The 14,729-nt window shown below is 45.1% G+C and overlaps 1 protein-coding gene across 1 annotated transcript in view; it reads right to left on the bottom strand.

The window, feature by feature from the left end:
• Positions 1–3,502: 3,502 nt before the first annotated feature.
• LOC123747308 (uncharacterized) overlaps positions 3,503–14,729 on the bottom strand; it is a 52,989-nt gene continuing 41,762 nt past the window's right edge. The window contains exons 12-15 of the mRNA XM_069319743.1: positions 12,694–13,194; positions 9,869–10,066; positions 9,017–9,163; positions 3,503–7,626 (exon numbers count right to left, since the gene is read on the bottom strand). Of these exons, the coding sequence (XP_069175844.1) occupies positions 7,535–7,626; positions 9,017–9,163; positions 9,869–10,066; positions 12,694–13,194 (938 nt within the window). The 3' untranslated portion in view covers positions 3,503–7,534. The remainder of the gene's footprint in view (positions 7,627–9,016; positions 9,164–9,868; positions 10,067–12,693; positions 13,195–14,729) is intronic.

The following is a 14,729-nucleotide window of genomic DNA, read 5'->3' as shown; positions in this document are numbered from 1 at the left end:
TCTCTCTCTTTGGGAATTATTGCTCGGTTTTTATCCCAGTACAGACAGGAACGTGATCCGGTTAACTGAGTTTGGTGGTGCGTTGTGTCCGGGTGATATTATTGTGGATTGTAGGGCGGGGGAGTTTTACAACCAGGTGGGAGGGAGAGGGGGGGATGAGGAGGGAGCATAGAGGGAGAGAGAGGAGAGGGGAGCATAGAGGGAGGGAGAGCAGGGGGAGCATAGAGGGAGAGAGAGGAGGGGAGCATAGAGGGAGGGATGAGGTATGTAAGCATGAGAGAGTAAGAGGAAGGGATGCATAAAAGATGACTGGAAAAATTTGTGTTAGGGAGAAAGGTAGAGGATGAGAGAGAGAGAGAGAGAGAGAGAGAGAGAGAGAGAGAGAGAGAGAGAGAGAGAGAGAGAGAGAGAGAGAGAGAGAGAGAGAGAGAGAGAAACAGAGGAGTGCACCAGATTCTCTGTATCGACTCCCTGTCACCCTGGCCACGCCCAGGGATAAGACAGGCATCGACACGCACCACAACTTGCCGTGCGCACCTCGCCCGTGTCCCAGGTCGTGTCCCAGGTCGTGGAGGAGGAAACCGGTCAGCAAGAGGGTGTTGATTGAAGAAAAGTTGTACAAGTATGGCATAAAGTATGAGTTGTGATAGCAGGCGGGCTGTCCGGCTGCTATCATAACTTTCAAGCAGGGTTCCACAAACTCTTAAACTGAGCAGCCTCTTCATGGGGCTTCAGACTCAATAATAATAGTAATAATAATAATATGAATAAAAGCCATTGTAGGGATTAGAACCTGCATACTAGGGCACCCTCATGCATGCGCCCTAAACCACTCAGCCACGACATGCTAGAAGAAATGCACTATGGAATTCAACTGAATTATCTAGGGGGGAAAGGGTCTAAAAGGCTTCCACTGAAGCCCAAATCAGGGTTTCAGGCATTGCCTCCATGCACTCATTTGAATTTGTTGTTGTTGTTGTTTAAGATTCCGTGCTACTTGGAACAAAAAGTTCCAAGTAGCTACTTGGAACAAAAAGTTCCAAGTAGCACGGGCTATGGTGAGCCCGTAGTATTTTTTTTGTTTGAATCCCTGGTTGCATTGTCGAGTATTCCTTGTTTGCCGGTTCGAATCCCCGTTATAGACTTCTACTGATATTCTCATTATTTTTAGTGTTAATATTCTTATTTATTATTATTATCCTTTGTGGTATTATTTGTTAATCAATTATTTATTAAATTAATTTAATTAGGTTAATTAAGTTCACATAATTGACTGTTTTTTTTTATATATGAGGCGCCTCATGATTAAGCACATGTTAGGGTTATAGGGAGCCTATAAGGTCCCTGCCGTAGGCCTATATAGGCCTCTACGAGGCTGTTTCTACTTATATCCACCAAAACGCCTTCACGTATATGTTTAGCCTACGCTTGAAACAATCCAGCGATCTAATTATCTTACCCTGGGAAATTAGTTCCACAAATTTACAAAATGTACATAATTTGGCCAAGTCTTTTCTGACTGTAAACTCCAATTTTTATTGGACAAGTTTACATTCATTGAAAGAGGTATACCAACACCCATTGTTGGGTGTTGGTATACTTCTTTCATCCCCAACAGGGAGCCGGTCGGCCGAGCGGACAGCACGCTGGACTTGCGATCTTGTGGTCCTGGGTTCGATCCCAGGCGCCGGCAAGAAACATTGGGCAGAGTTTCTTTCACCCTATGCCCCCTGTTACCTAGCAGTAAAATAGGTACCTGGGGTGTTAGTCAGCTGTCACGGGCTGCTTCCTGGGGGTGGAGGCCTGGTCGAGGACCGGGCCGCGGGGACACTAAAAAGCCCCGAAATCATCTCAAGATAACCTCAAGATAATCTTCCCGTGTTGAGTCATGTCCCTTCTTGACTCTAGCTTCCTCTCCCACCTCCCCTCCCTTCCTTTCCCTCAACACGCCACCACCTGTTGAATACACTCAAGACTAATTACTCTTCCCTCTCCCACAATCACCCGTCCCCCCCCCCATCCCTCACCCCCTCCCATGTGGCCAGTCCCTCTCCCCCACTCTGCTCTACTTCTCTTCTCACCCCATTTCCCACCCCACTCTATCCGGCTTCTTTTCCTCTACAGTCTAAATAGAGCCCTCCAACTCTTGTCTTCCTCTCATGGTGCCCGACCTCCATGCCCCCCCCCCCGTCCCTCACACCCCCCCTCACACTGCACGACCCCAACCCCCCTCCCCCACACACGCTGCCCCACCTCTACCCTCCCCCACACACGCTAGCCGATCAGGTGTACACTGAATTTTAGTTCACCTATTTTCTGAACTATGTTTCCGTATACTAAGATATACTAAGGTGTAAAAGGTATACTAAGGTATACTGGCGGGCTGGTCAGTCAGCCATTATGATGGTGGTTTGGCGGCTGGATTAACGAGTTTGACCTTTGTATGCGAGGACGGGCTGTTTACACCGTTGTGGTTCGAACAGAAGTCGTCAGCGAAGCACCATTCGAAAAAATGTTCGAATGTCATCAGTTGTGAGTCGCAAGTAAACTGATTTTCATCCATAAACCTGGGGTTTGGTGAGTGAATTAACGAACATTTGGTCTTTGTTGATGAGGACGGGCTGGCCTGCGGGCGCTCTGGCGTTGATGATGTACTTCAGACCCCGGTAGTACAGTCGGGTTGGTTCTCGACTCACAATCAAGAATTCCGGGTTCGAAGCCCAGGCGTGTTAGGCAGTTGGAAATGGCTGGGTGTGTTTCCTATCACCTAATGCCCATGTCCACCTACCAGTAAATAAATACCACCAGTAAATAAATATGTATACATACATATATGTATACATATATGTATGTATACATATATATAGACTAAATGACTTAACCTCGGGAAGGGTATTAATGCCTTGACACTATCCAACAAGCAATTATACTTTAGTTCAGGCCTAAATAACCATTCAATGTATATTCACTAAGAATTAGACCTCTCCTATTAGAATATGACTACACCTCTCAGTGTGTATATATATATACTCTTTCTCACCCTCTTTATATTAATATATACAGTATATCAACACTTACTTTGAATGTCTGTGGTGTTCGTGCGTCCAGAGCCATTCCTGGAGCCTGTCTGGGACACATGCGTCGCGAGTGACCCTGCGCATGTGTGTTACGCACAGTGCATCTCTGGGTTCATCAGAGGAAGGTCTGTAAGCGTGCGGACGGCGTGTGTGTGCACTCACCTAGTTGTGTTCGCGGGGGTTGAGCTCTGGCGCTTTGGTCCCGCCTCTCAACCGTCAATCAACTGGTGTACAGATTCCTGAGCCTACTGGGCTCTATCATATCTACACTTGAAACTGTGTATGGAGTCAGCCTCCACCACATCACTGTGTGTGTGTGTGTGTGTGTGTGTGTGTGTGTGTGTGTGTGTGTGTGTGTGTGTGTGTGGGCGCGCGCGTGTGTACACATGTCAAAATAGAGGAACTGTCAATAAGAAAATATCAAATCAGTGCATCTTCTCCTTTATTGCCAAGATATCAATAATTATTCTGCATATATATTTTTACACACCGTATGGTATCATAAACATATGTATTTACACCTATTTACAACTATAAGATACATCTGGTCATGCTGTGAAGATACATACATATATTTTAATGACCTTCGCAATTGCAATATTTAGTTGACACATGAATACACACATAGCAGTTTGAGCTAATGCAAAGGGACACACGGCACGTCATGGTGCTACAGAAATTAATGAATTGGTCAACATAACTGAATTTTTCCAAGGTCAAATTCTTCCAGAACTTAAGAACCAAGATGGTAAGTTAAGAAAAAAAACTTCATGTGCTATGTCAAAATCACATGCAGATGGTGAGAGATTATTAAGAGTATTTAAGCGAGTATATGGCCAAGATGCAACCTCGCCAGAGCAGTTTCCCATCGCCGGAAATAGATTGCAATATAGTTAATCATGCAACCAGGTAGCTATACACTAATGACACATTAGCATAACTGTTTGATGTAATCAATTATATAATGCAATTAGGCCATTATACAACACGAATATAATCTCGCAATTCATTCCACATCAAGAGCTCTATAACATAGAGAAAACAACAGGTGTATATACAATATTAATAGTGTAACATTTGTTCTATATACAACCCACACACACGACCAATCAGCCCCGGCTGGGACTGGCTGATCACTATACAAGGATTGGGAATGACTAGAACCGTCAGAAAACGCGCGCTACAGCATGACCCGGAACATCGCAACTAAACGCTTATTTATTTGTAGAAGGTAAAGCATAATATAGCCCCGTTATCAAGGCAAACAATACTGCCATAGTTTCCCCCTCAATAGGAAAACGAAGGATAAAAAATACTGTCTATTTAAGGTACAACTCGTAGAACTTGCAGAAGGTGAGGGCGTCTTGCTTCATGACAGAGTCAAAGAGGTGCATGGCGGTGAGAAGAGCAAGCTATAAGCATCTTAGTTCGTCGTCAAAAGAGAGATAGAGAAAGAGAGAGAGAGAAAGAGAGAGAGAGAGAGAAAGAGACGCAGCCTATTCACAAAGTTTAGTTTTCAATTTCCGTAAACCTTGACTACGTTGATGACAGAAAACGTGAAATTCATTCATTCATTCATTAGATTTGCCGATGATGCATTCATAAAATTCATTCATAGTATTTGAAGTCGAATTACTTGAATGGCAAAAATTTGCGTCGTGCAATTTAAAAAACTGTAAATCAAATTTACAGTTTTTACAAAAGATATCTTCATATTTTTTTGTGGCACATTCATTCCGAGCTGTAAATGTATACTGTATACAATAAGGTATATGTATAGCTGTATAGACATACTATGAACCACAAGGACTATGTATAACTGTATGATCCTACTGTGTACCACAAAATGTATAACTGTTTAGGCCTACTGTCTACCACATTGAATATGTATAAATGTATACTGTGAACCACAAGATGTATAAATGAATAGGCCTACTGTGGACTACAAGATGTATAACTGTATAGGCCTACGGTGCGCCACAAGATGAATGAATAACATGTGTAAAATCATACAGTATAGATTTTATATATTTCGTAAGGATATTGAGCACACCAGAGGCAACATCTGTGCCTCCTACTGTTGCACACCTGTATATCTGTTGCACATCAATACACCTGTTGCTCATGAGCACACCTGTTGCCCACCAACACACCTGTAAACCTGTTTCACATCAACACATCTGTAAATCTGTTGCATGTCTGCATACCTGTACAACTGTTGCAACACATCTGTACACCTGTTCAATGTCAGCACACCTATGACACCTGTTGCATATTAACACACCTGAACTAGTCGACTTCTGTTGCAAGTCGACACACACACACACCAGTACATCTGATGACCGTAAGCACATTTGTTGCACATCAACGCATCTGTACACCTGTTTCACGTCTAGGCACGTGTTGCACATCAACACACACACACACCTGTTGCTGAGATCACTACACACAAGGCTTGTGACTAGGGATGGCCGGCGATACAGAGTGAAAGAGGATAGTAAACACAGCTGTTATGAATGAATTCCACATGATGAATGAACTTCATGAATATGAATGAATGATTTTCATGAATAAACATAAACACACGTGTTACTCACCACCCATTTTCTAAGATTGACATAGTACTTATTGCAACTATTGGTAGAACGTAAAAAAAGTGGACTGTTGGACCCTCTCCAAAAGAATGAAAGTAGATGTTTTAAGCTATTTAAAAATTCCGGAAATTCAGAGCTAAAATCCTTGGAATTGAAAGGAAATTTCAGGAAAATTCAGGAAATACCACAAATTGCTAAACAATGGAACGGTAATTATGCAATCAAATGTTAACATGTCCTAGGCTTAAATAAACAATCTTAGGCCTAATATACTAGGCCTAAGAAAGTTTAGGTTTGGCGGTTCTTTTCTTTCTCGTACTCTCAACACAATTCACAGTTCAAAAGGCAGATTTTGTGTGGGGGCGCAACAGTACATATGTGTGTATGATTCTTCCACACCTGCAGCACAACAGTACATTTGTGTACGTTTCTCCCACACCTGCAGCGTAACAGTACATATGTGTATGTTTCTTCCACACCTGCAGCACAACAGTACATTTGTGTACGTTTCTCCCACACCTGCAGCGCAACAGTACATATGTGTATGTTTCTCCCACACCTGCAGCGTAACGGTACATATGTGTATGTTTCTTCCACACCTGCAGCGCAACAGTACATATGTGTACGTTTCTCCCACACCTGCAGCGTAAAAATACATATGTGTACGTTTCTCCCACACCTGCAGCACAACAGTACATATGTGTACGTTTCTCCCACACCTGCTATAATTACTATCATTTTTTAGAAGATAAACTGGCGCGACCAAACAAGCCAAACGAACAATCGTCAAAATGTAAACAAATAATCCACAGTCTGTGAACGACAAGAAGATTCGTTCATACGTGAATTCTGAGACTTTTTTAAAAATAAGACTTAATTAATCTTTTTAAGACGTTCGTAAGACTTACAACCGCCGTACGCATTATTTTTTTTTTATTTGACATTCACAGACCCCTACCTACGTACATTCTAAATATTATACGCACATAAGAAGAGAATATTGACTAGAAGCAATAGGAGCAAACGAGAATGCCAGCAATTGGACACCAAAAGATGACGTCAAACGAATGCACGAATCTTATTGGACGACGTAATCTTCGTCGCTTAGCAGGCTCATGAATGGGCGCTAACGATGACGTCATGTGAATGGAGAGAGAGGGATAGTGAATGACGTCACTATCGATGGTGAATCGAGAGTTATGTCGTAAGGGAGACGCGAGGGAAGCCTTAAACATATATGTCACATACACAACCCGGATATAAGAGATATACGCCACACGGACGCAGTTGGAAATACTGTATATAATGCTTTTGTATATCTATATATACTACTGATGCTGTTGTGGCTATATTAGAGAAGTTGTAAAACACGAAGAGAAGACGATAATCACATTGTCTTCACAAAAGCTGATTAATGACTGATTAATGTCAAGGCGAGGTCGAGTTTTCTCAAACTGGAATGATGAACTGCGCAGGAAAAGATATGAATGGCAACTGAGGTTCCGTGACGCCACGATTTCTCTCGACGTCATTGGTTGGTTGGAGGTGGCTGTTGTCAACGTCATAGCTGTTGCGCAAGATGAGTGGCTGATATGAGGCGCGACACCAGGTGACGTCGTAGCTGTTGCGCGAGATGAGTGGCTGATATGAGAAGCATCACCTGTGACGTCATAGCTGTTGCGCGAGATGAGTGGCTGATATGAGGCGCGACACCACGTGACGTCGTAGCTGTTGCGCGAGATGAGTGGCTGATATGAGGCGCGACACCAGGTGACGTCACGGCTGTTGCGCGTTAATGGAGTGGCTAATATGAGCGGTGACGCCATAGCTTCCTCAAGAGCAGGCTGACGAAGGGAGGAGACGTCACAAGGCGGCCAGAAGCAGGAGAGAGGTCAGCAGAAGCGGCAGCAGCAGTCCGGAGGCTCTGGCACTGCTGGAGTGAGCCTCTCTGGAAACTGTCAGAGAAAACAACGATGCTTTAAATGAATGGAGAAAATATTATTATTTTGTTGTGGTCACTCACAAGGGTGTAAACACACCCATAAATTCATTGATATACAAGAGCGGGAAATATGACATAATGAGAGACATCCTATTAAAAATTATCTGAGGAAAAGGAAAAATCCGGAGACTTGGGGACGCTCTGTGTTCAACATGGGGCGGTTAAGGGAGCAAAAAGGTACTGAAAAGGCACATGGAGAGTGCGTGCAGGGGAAACATGAGTGCTGCACAACTGTGGGAAGAGTGCCTGTGAGTGCAACATGCAGGACAGAGGAATTTATCAGGGGAAACCGCCAAGCCATTATGATTATACAGCACAGGGAAGGGGTCAGGATAAGGCTTTGGGATGGGACGGGGGAAAAGGAATGGCGCCCAACCACTTGAACGGTCGGGAATTGAACGTCGACCTGCATGAAACGAGACCGTCGCTCAATCGCCCAGTCCAAGTGGTTGGGCAACCACGTGACGAAGATAAACCTAAAAAACACAAAGATGGACACACCGAGAATGACAGAGAAGTATGCAAAGCCCTCCTGCTCATGCTGAGGAAATTTAATAAGTTTATCATGAACAATCAGATAAAAGGCAGCACATTGCATCTGGATTTTATGATAACATAGTTGTGGCACCATTGTGCTATGAGGAATTAATTAGAGAAAATGTATCAGAGAAGATCATAAGAAACTAAATAAAATTATCCATACATCCGTAGCACGCCATAGGAGAGTTGAAGAGACCACTCACAGCGATTTACAACGACTCACTAGACAAAGGGGAACTGCCAAAGCGATGAAAAACAGTCAACGTTGTTCCTACATTCAAGGAAAAGACACGCGCTAGAGCGCTTTACCTGCTGAAGAATGGCCTTTGCGGTCCGTACACAATGCTTGAAGGGATAATCAGAGGATAATTTGGAATCGGCTTAGCAGGGGTGTTTCTATATACTGAACAAAACACACACACACACACACACACACACACACACACACACACACACACACACACACACACACACACACACACAGGGTGGCCTCGCGGCTAAGGGAACAGCGCTTTTAGTAGTCCTAAGGGCCCGGGTTCGATCCCCGGCTGAGGCAGAAACAAATGGGCAGAGTTTCTTTCTGGTATCCCTATTCACCTATCAGTAAATAGGTACCTGGGAGCTAGACAGCTGCTACGGGCTACTTCCTGGGGATATGTGTGTGTGTTTGTGTGTAATAGAGAGAAATATATGTAGTAGACATAATAAAGGAAAAATAAATTAGAAAGGCAGGGTCGCAGAACTAATAGCTCGATTTTGCAGTCACTACACATACACACCACCAACACCAACAACATACTCACTCTCATTACTCCAGGTTGGAGAGTCGGTAGTGGAGGTCCTCTTCATCCAGGGGTTCTTGGTGGTGGGGGGCCACCAGGGGGGGCGGGTGGTCACCTCCAGGTGTGGAGGAGGGGTCGAAGATCTCGCCTCGATCTCACTACAGGTGGCTACAGGGGGGGAGAGAGATGTGGGTGAGGGGGGGGGGGTTAAGAACTTAAGAACATAAGAATGAAGGTAACTTCAGAAGGCCTATTGGCCCATACGAGGCAGCTCCTATTTCTATCCGCCCAATCACATTCATATATATATATATATATATATATATATATATATATATATATATATATATATATATATATATATATATATATATATATATACACGAACAAGCCTGAATGGTCCTCAGGCATATATGCAACTGAAAACTCACATCCCAGAAGATATATATACATGTCTAACCTGCTCTTGAAACAATCAAACGTGGCTTAAAATGGATGATTATAACAACTATCCAAATAGTGATATATCCATAAGTGGTAATAATTTAGGATTCAGGATAATCAATAATAATTCTGAGCATTACCTTACCGTCCCTGTTCTCTTTGTCTCTTAATTTTCATCCCTACCTTATTTATTCCATTCTTATCCCCTTTGTCTTTCCATTCTCTTTCTCTAAATCCTCTTTTCTTTTTCCATCTCTATATCTCAACCATTCTGTCATCTTTTCTTCCAGTTCCTCAACTCCTGTACACTATGAACGCTCTCTTCCCTTTCCACCTTTACCCTCTATCACCCCTCTCTATTCCCCCCCCCACATCATCTTCCCCTTACACTATATCCCTCCCTTACACAATATCTCCTCTTCCCCTCACCTTGTCTGACGAGTTTCATGCCATCAGCGAGGGGTTGGAGTCCCCTCTTGCAGCTGGTGCCGGCTTCGATGATGAAGATCTCGTTCGAGTTCACCACCACCCCGGCGAAGCACTCGTACGTGTCGACGTCGCGTCGGTGGGTGAGGGTGTACATCACCCCGCCCTCTGACCATTGTCCCAGGCACCTGTACTCTCGCTCTGAGGGCACGCAAGGAGGAGGAGAAGGAAGGTTAGGTGATGTTTTAGACTTGGTGCGTGTGTGTGTGTGTGTGTGTGTGTGTGTGTGTGTGTGTGTGTGTGTGTGTGTGTGTGTGTGTGTGTGTGTGTGTGTGTGTGTGTACTCACCTAGTTGTGTCTGCAGGATCGAGCATTGACTCTTGGATCCCGCCTTTCGAGCATCGGTTGTTTACAGCAATGACTCCTGTCCCATTTCCCTATCATACCTGGTTTTAAAATTATGAATAGTATTTGCTTCCAGAACCTGTTCCTGAAGTGCATTCCATTTTTCAGTGTGTGTGTGTGTGTGTGTGTGTGTGTGTGTGTGTGTGTGTGTGTGTGTGTGTGTGTGTGTGTGTGTGTGTGTGTACTCACCTAGTTGTGTCTGCAGGATCGAGCATTGACTCTTGGATCCCGCCTTTCGAGCATCGGTTGTTTACAGCAATGACTCCTGTCCCATTTCCCTATCATACCTGGTTTTAAAATTATGAATAGTATTTGCTTCCAGAACCTGTTCCTGAAGTGCATTCCATTTTTCAGTGTGTGTGTGTGTGTGTGTGTGTGTGTGTGTGTGTGTGTGTGTGTGTGTGTGTGTGTGTGTGTGTGTGTGTGTGTGTGTGTGCTCACCTAATTGTGCTTGCGGGGGTTGAGCCTTGGCTCTTTGGTCCCGCCTCTCAACCGTCAAACAACTGATGTACAGATTCAGTCATCCTGATGTACATACAGGTGTGTGTGTGTGTGTGTGTGTGTGTGTGTGTGTGTGTGTGTGTGTGTGTGTGTGTGTGTGTGTGTGTGTGTGTGTGTGTGTGTGTGTGCGTGCGTACATATTCTGGATATGTGCGTATCAATAAGCAATTTGAGTATTTTATTCCCCGCCATCAGCTCGTAAATAAGTAAGATGACATTAACATTTATTTGGACAAAAACAAGATAACAGTAAACTATAATGTTCGTGTATTCTAGTTAGTCATGCGTTGGTTAGGCGTGCATTAGTTAGGCGTGCGTTAGTTAGGCCATGCAATAGTCATGCAATAGTTAGTCATGGATTAGTTTCTACCACAACAATAACCAGTTTTACCATGACAAGGAAACACAGACAGACAGACAAATACCACTACTATAAAAGTGCAATAAAGTTGTAATTGCTTCACCTGTAAGCAACATAATAATATATATGTTAAGTATTTCGTCAATGTCATATCAGGTCAAGGCTAGGCCACAGGGGTCAAGGCTAGGCCACAGCCGTCAAGGATAAGCCACAGGGGTCAAGGCTAGGCCACAGGGGTCAAGGCTAGGCCACAGCCGTCAAAGCTAGGCCACAGCCGTCAAGGCTAGGCCACAGCCGTCAAGGCTAGGCCACAGCCGTCAAGGCTAGGCCACAGCCGTCAAAGCTAGGCCACAGCCGTCAAGGCTAGGCCACAGCCGTCAAGGCTAGGCCACAGCCGTCAAGGCTAGGCCACAGCCGTCAAAGCTAGGCCACAGCCGTCAAGGCTAGGCCACAGCCGTCAAGGCTAGGCCACAGCCGTCAAGGCTAGGCCACAGCCGTCAAAGCTAGGCCACAGCCGTCAAGGCTAGGCCACAGCCGTCAAGGCTAGGCCACAGCCGTCAATGCTAGGCCACTGAGAATTAGTACCGATTGCAATGATCCATTTCGGGGTCGCGTGAATGAGACTCACGCAGGCAAAGTGGATCGTTGCATAGCAAAGACAGATTATGTACCACGACACAGAGGCCATTCTAAGGTTCCCGTCTGGAATCCTTATTGTATGAAGTCACTGTCTACCTGTCGGTATTTTGATCCAAGTTCGATCTGTTCCAATTTAGGTTCCACATCATGTCTGCCCCCATATAGGTCTGACCTAGTATAGGTCCGCCCCCAGTATAGGGAAGACTGGCGAGGACGTGGGAGCGGCAGATCTCTGACAATTGTCAAACAGTAATCATCAGACAGGTCCAGTCAGATGAGAGTCGAGATAAAAAACAAAATAAAACAGGGTGCAGACTGGCGAACTGGGTGCTGTTGTGACCAAGCGTAAACACCACGGCCAGTGGCGGTGTGTGTGTGTGTCTACGAACTCCTTCTTTCACCCCCCCTCTTTGGTGGAGGGGGGGGGGATTATGAGGGGTGGAGGGGGGTAGAAGAAAGTGGGGGGGGGGAAGAGAGAGTGGTTGGATAAAACGAGGGATAAATGCGTCATATGAAGACGGGGATTATGCTCAGAAGAGTATTTAACTAGGGAGGGAAAGGCATTGGGCATTACTGGTTATTCATGCCCGTGCCACCTCTTAGGAGGCTTAATCTTCATCAATCAGGCTGTTGCATATAGGGGAAAAACGAGTCTTTGAAAGGGGTGATTTATGATCATTGGAAAGGGGGAAAGGGGTTGTTTAGAGCGGTGAGGGGTGTGTGTGGGAGAGAAGTATCTACAGTGCATATAATGACGTTTTACTGCTGGTACTCCTGAAGGAGGCGGTGGTGGTGTAGGATATATGGCGTGCCACTGCTGGCGGAGGGCCAGGCGGGAGATCAATAACTACGGGAGTGCCAGGAAGAGAGAGAGAGGCCAGGCAGCAGGGGCCCTCCTGCGCCTCCCCTGACGGGTGCTGACCTTCAATGGTGACGGGCTCATCACCCCGCAGGTGTGCCCAAGCGGACTCCTGCGACTCCACCCGGAAGTAGAAGGGCTGCTCGTGCGGGTACGGTAGGCGGGTGGTGGTGGTGGTGGAGCCCTGTGGCTGACTGCTGCTCATCTCCCGAAGGTGCTGCTGCGTCTGCGTCTGCGCCTGCGCACTAACTTTCAGCGCAGGGGTGTTTTCCGCGTCGTGGAAGACGTAAATCTGCTTCGGGGGTCGCTCTCTGCGCCGCGGTTGGGCGCCTATGGTGGTAAACTGCGCATCAGGGGACCAGCCAAGCTCCGCTGCGCGGGTGTAGGCCCAGGAGCGCTGGCGTGGGGCGTGGCGTGGGGTGTGGCGGAGGGCGTGGCGTTGGGCGCGGGACTCCTGCAGGAGGCGTGGGTCCAATACACGATACACGCCCCGCTGACGCCGTCGGTGGGACTCTACGCCCGCGCCTGCGCCTGCGTCCGCGTCACTTACACGCCCACGATCTACTGCCATCACAACACATCACAACACATCACTAACTCACACCATCATCCGCCACACCATCACATCATCTTGACATAGATATCCAATCTCCCTCGGTTTGATATCTCGCCAAGAAAAAAGTCCTTATTCTTGGGTTATCTCAGAGGGGAGGTATCGGGAGAAAGCGCCAAGCGATTATGACTATATAGCACTGGGAAGGGGTCAGGATTAGGATTTGGGATGGGACGAAGGGAGGGACAGGAATGGTGCCCAACCACTTGGACGGTCGGGGATTGAACGCCGACCTGCATGAAGCGAGACCGTCGCTCTACCGTCCAATCCAACCACTTGAGCTGGACGGAAGATATTTTTGGAATTACCTGAGAATATTCACGGAGTAAACCCAGTAATTTTCACGCAAAGTAAAACCAAGAATATCCACTCAGGGTAAACCCAAGAATATCCACTCAGGGTAAACCCAAGAATATCCACTCAGGGTAAACCCAAGAATATCCACTCAGGGTAAACCCAAGAATATCCACTCAGGGTAAACCCAAGAATATCCACTCAGGGTAAACCTAAGAATATCCGTACTATCCTGTAAACCACGCACACTGCAAGGGGCTCGGAACAAATATAGTGATGATGTGGGCTGTAAACCAACTTGTAGATACAGTATGATTAGTAACTATGATTAGTAACTAGTATGATTAGTAACTAGTATGGTTAGTAACTAGTATGATTAGTAACTAGTATGATTAGTAACTAGTATAATTAGTAACTAGTATTAGTAACTAGCATGGTTAGTAACTAGTATGATTAGTAACCAGTAAGGTTAGTAACTAGTATGGTTAGTAACTAGTACTGTTAGTAACTAGTACTGTTAGTAACTAGTACTGTTAGTAACTAGTACTGTTAGTAACTAGTACTGTTAGTAACTAGTACTGTTAGTAACTAGTACTGTTAGTAACTAGTACTGTTAGTAACTAGTACTGTTAGTAACTAGTACTGTTAGTAACTAGTACTGTTAGTAACTAGTACTGTTAGTAACTAGTACTGTTAGTAACTAGTTAGAACATGCTCCTAATCCATCAGTATAAGAAAGAGATGTTTGTGGACGAAGTCTCTTAAGACTTCTCTTGTTCGAGTTGAAAAACTTGTGTTTTTTATCAAATATATCGTTTCAAATATTACTTTGTTATAGATATATTTTTCACAATTCTCTCTAGTTAACTCTCTTAATTTAGCAGTAATTATTCGGCAGTTATTCTATAACTATTCATGAAAGGTTAGTATTCTATTATTTAATAAATTGTATACCTGTATGAGTCAACTGAATTAGCTAAGATATTAAATTTGTTTCATATAACCCCAATGACTCTATAGTCAGGAGTCCTCTACACTGTATATTGTAGAGTTACAAGCCTCTAGTGGCACTCCTGAAGGCACATCCTCCAACACTTGCTCCATGGTCGAGGACCGTGCCGCGAGGAAGCTAAGCCCCGAAATCATCTCAAGACAACTTCAAGATGGCCCTCCCTCCAACACCCTTCGTCGA

Source organism: Procambarus clarkii, chromosome 94 (assembly GCF_040958095.1).
Source record: "Procambarus clarkii isolate CNS0578487 chromosome 94, FALCON_Pclarkii_2.0, whole genome shotgun sequence".
Classification (NCBI taxonomy): Eukaryota; Metazoa; Arthropoda; class Malacostraca; order Decapoda; family Cambaridae; genus Procambarus; species Procambarus clarkii.
The sequence above is the reverse complement of the archived record's forward strand: the minus strand, read 5'-3'. Positions and strand labels throughout refer to the sequence as shown.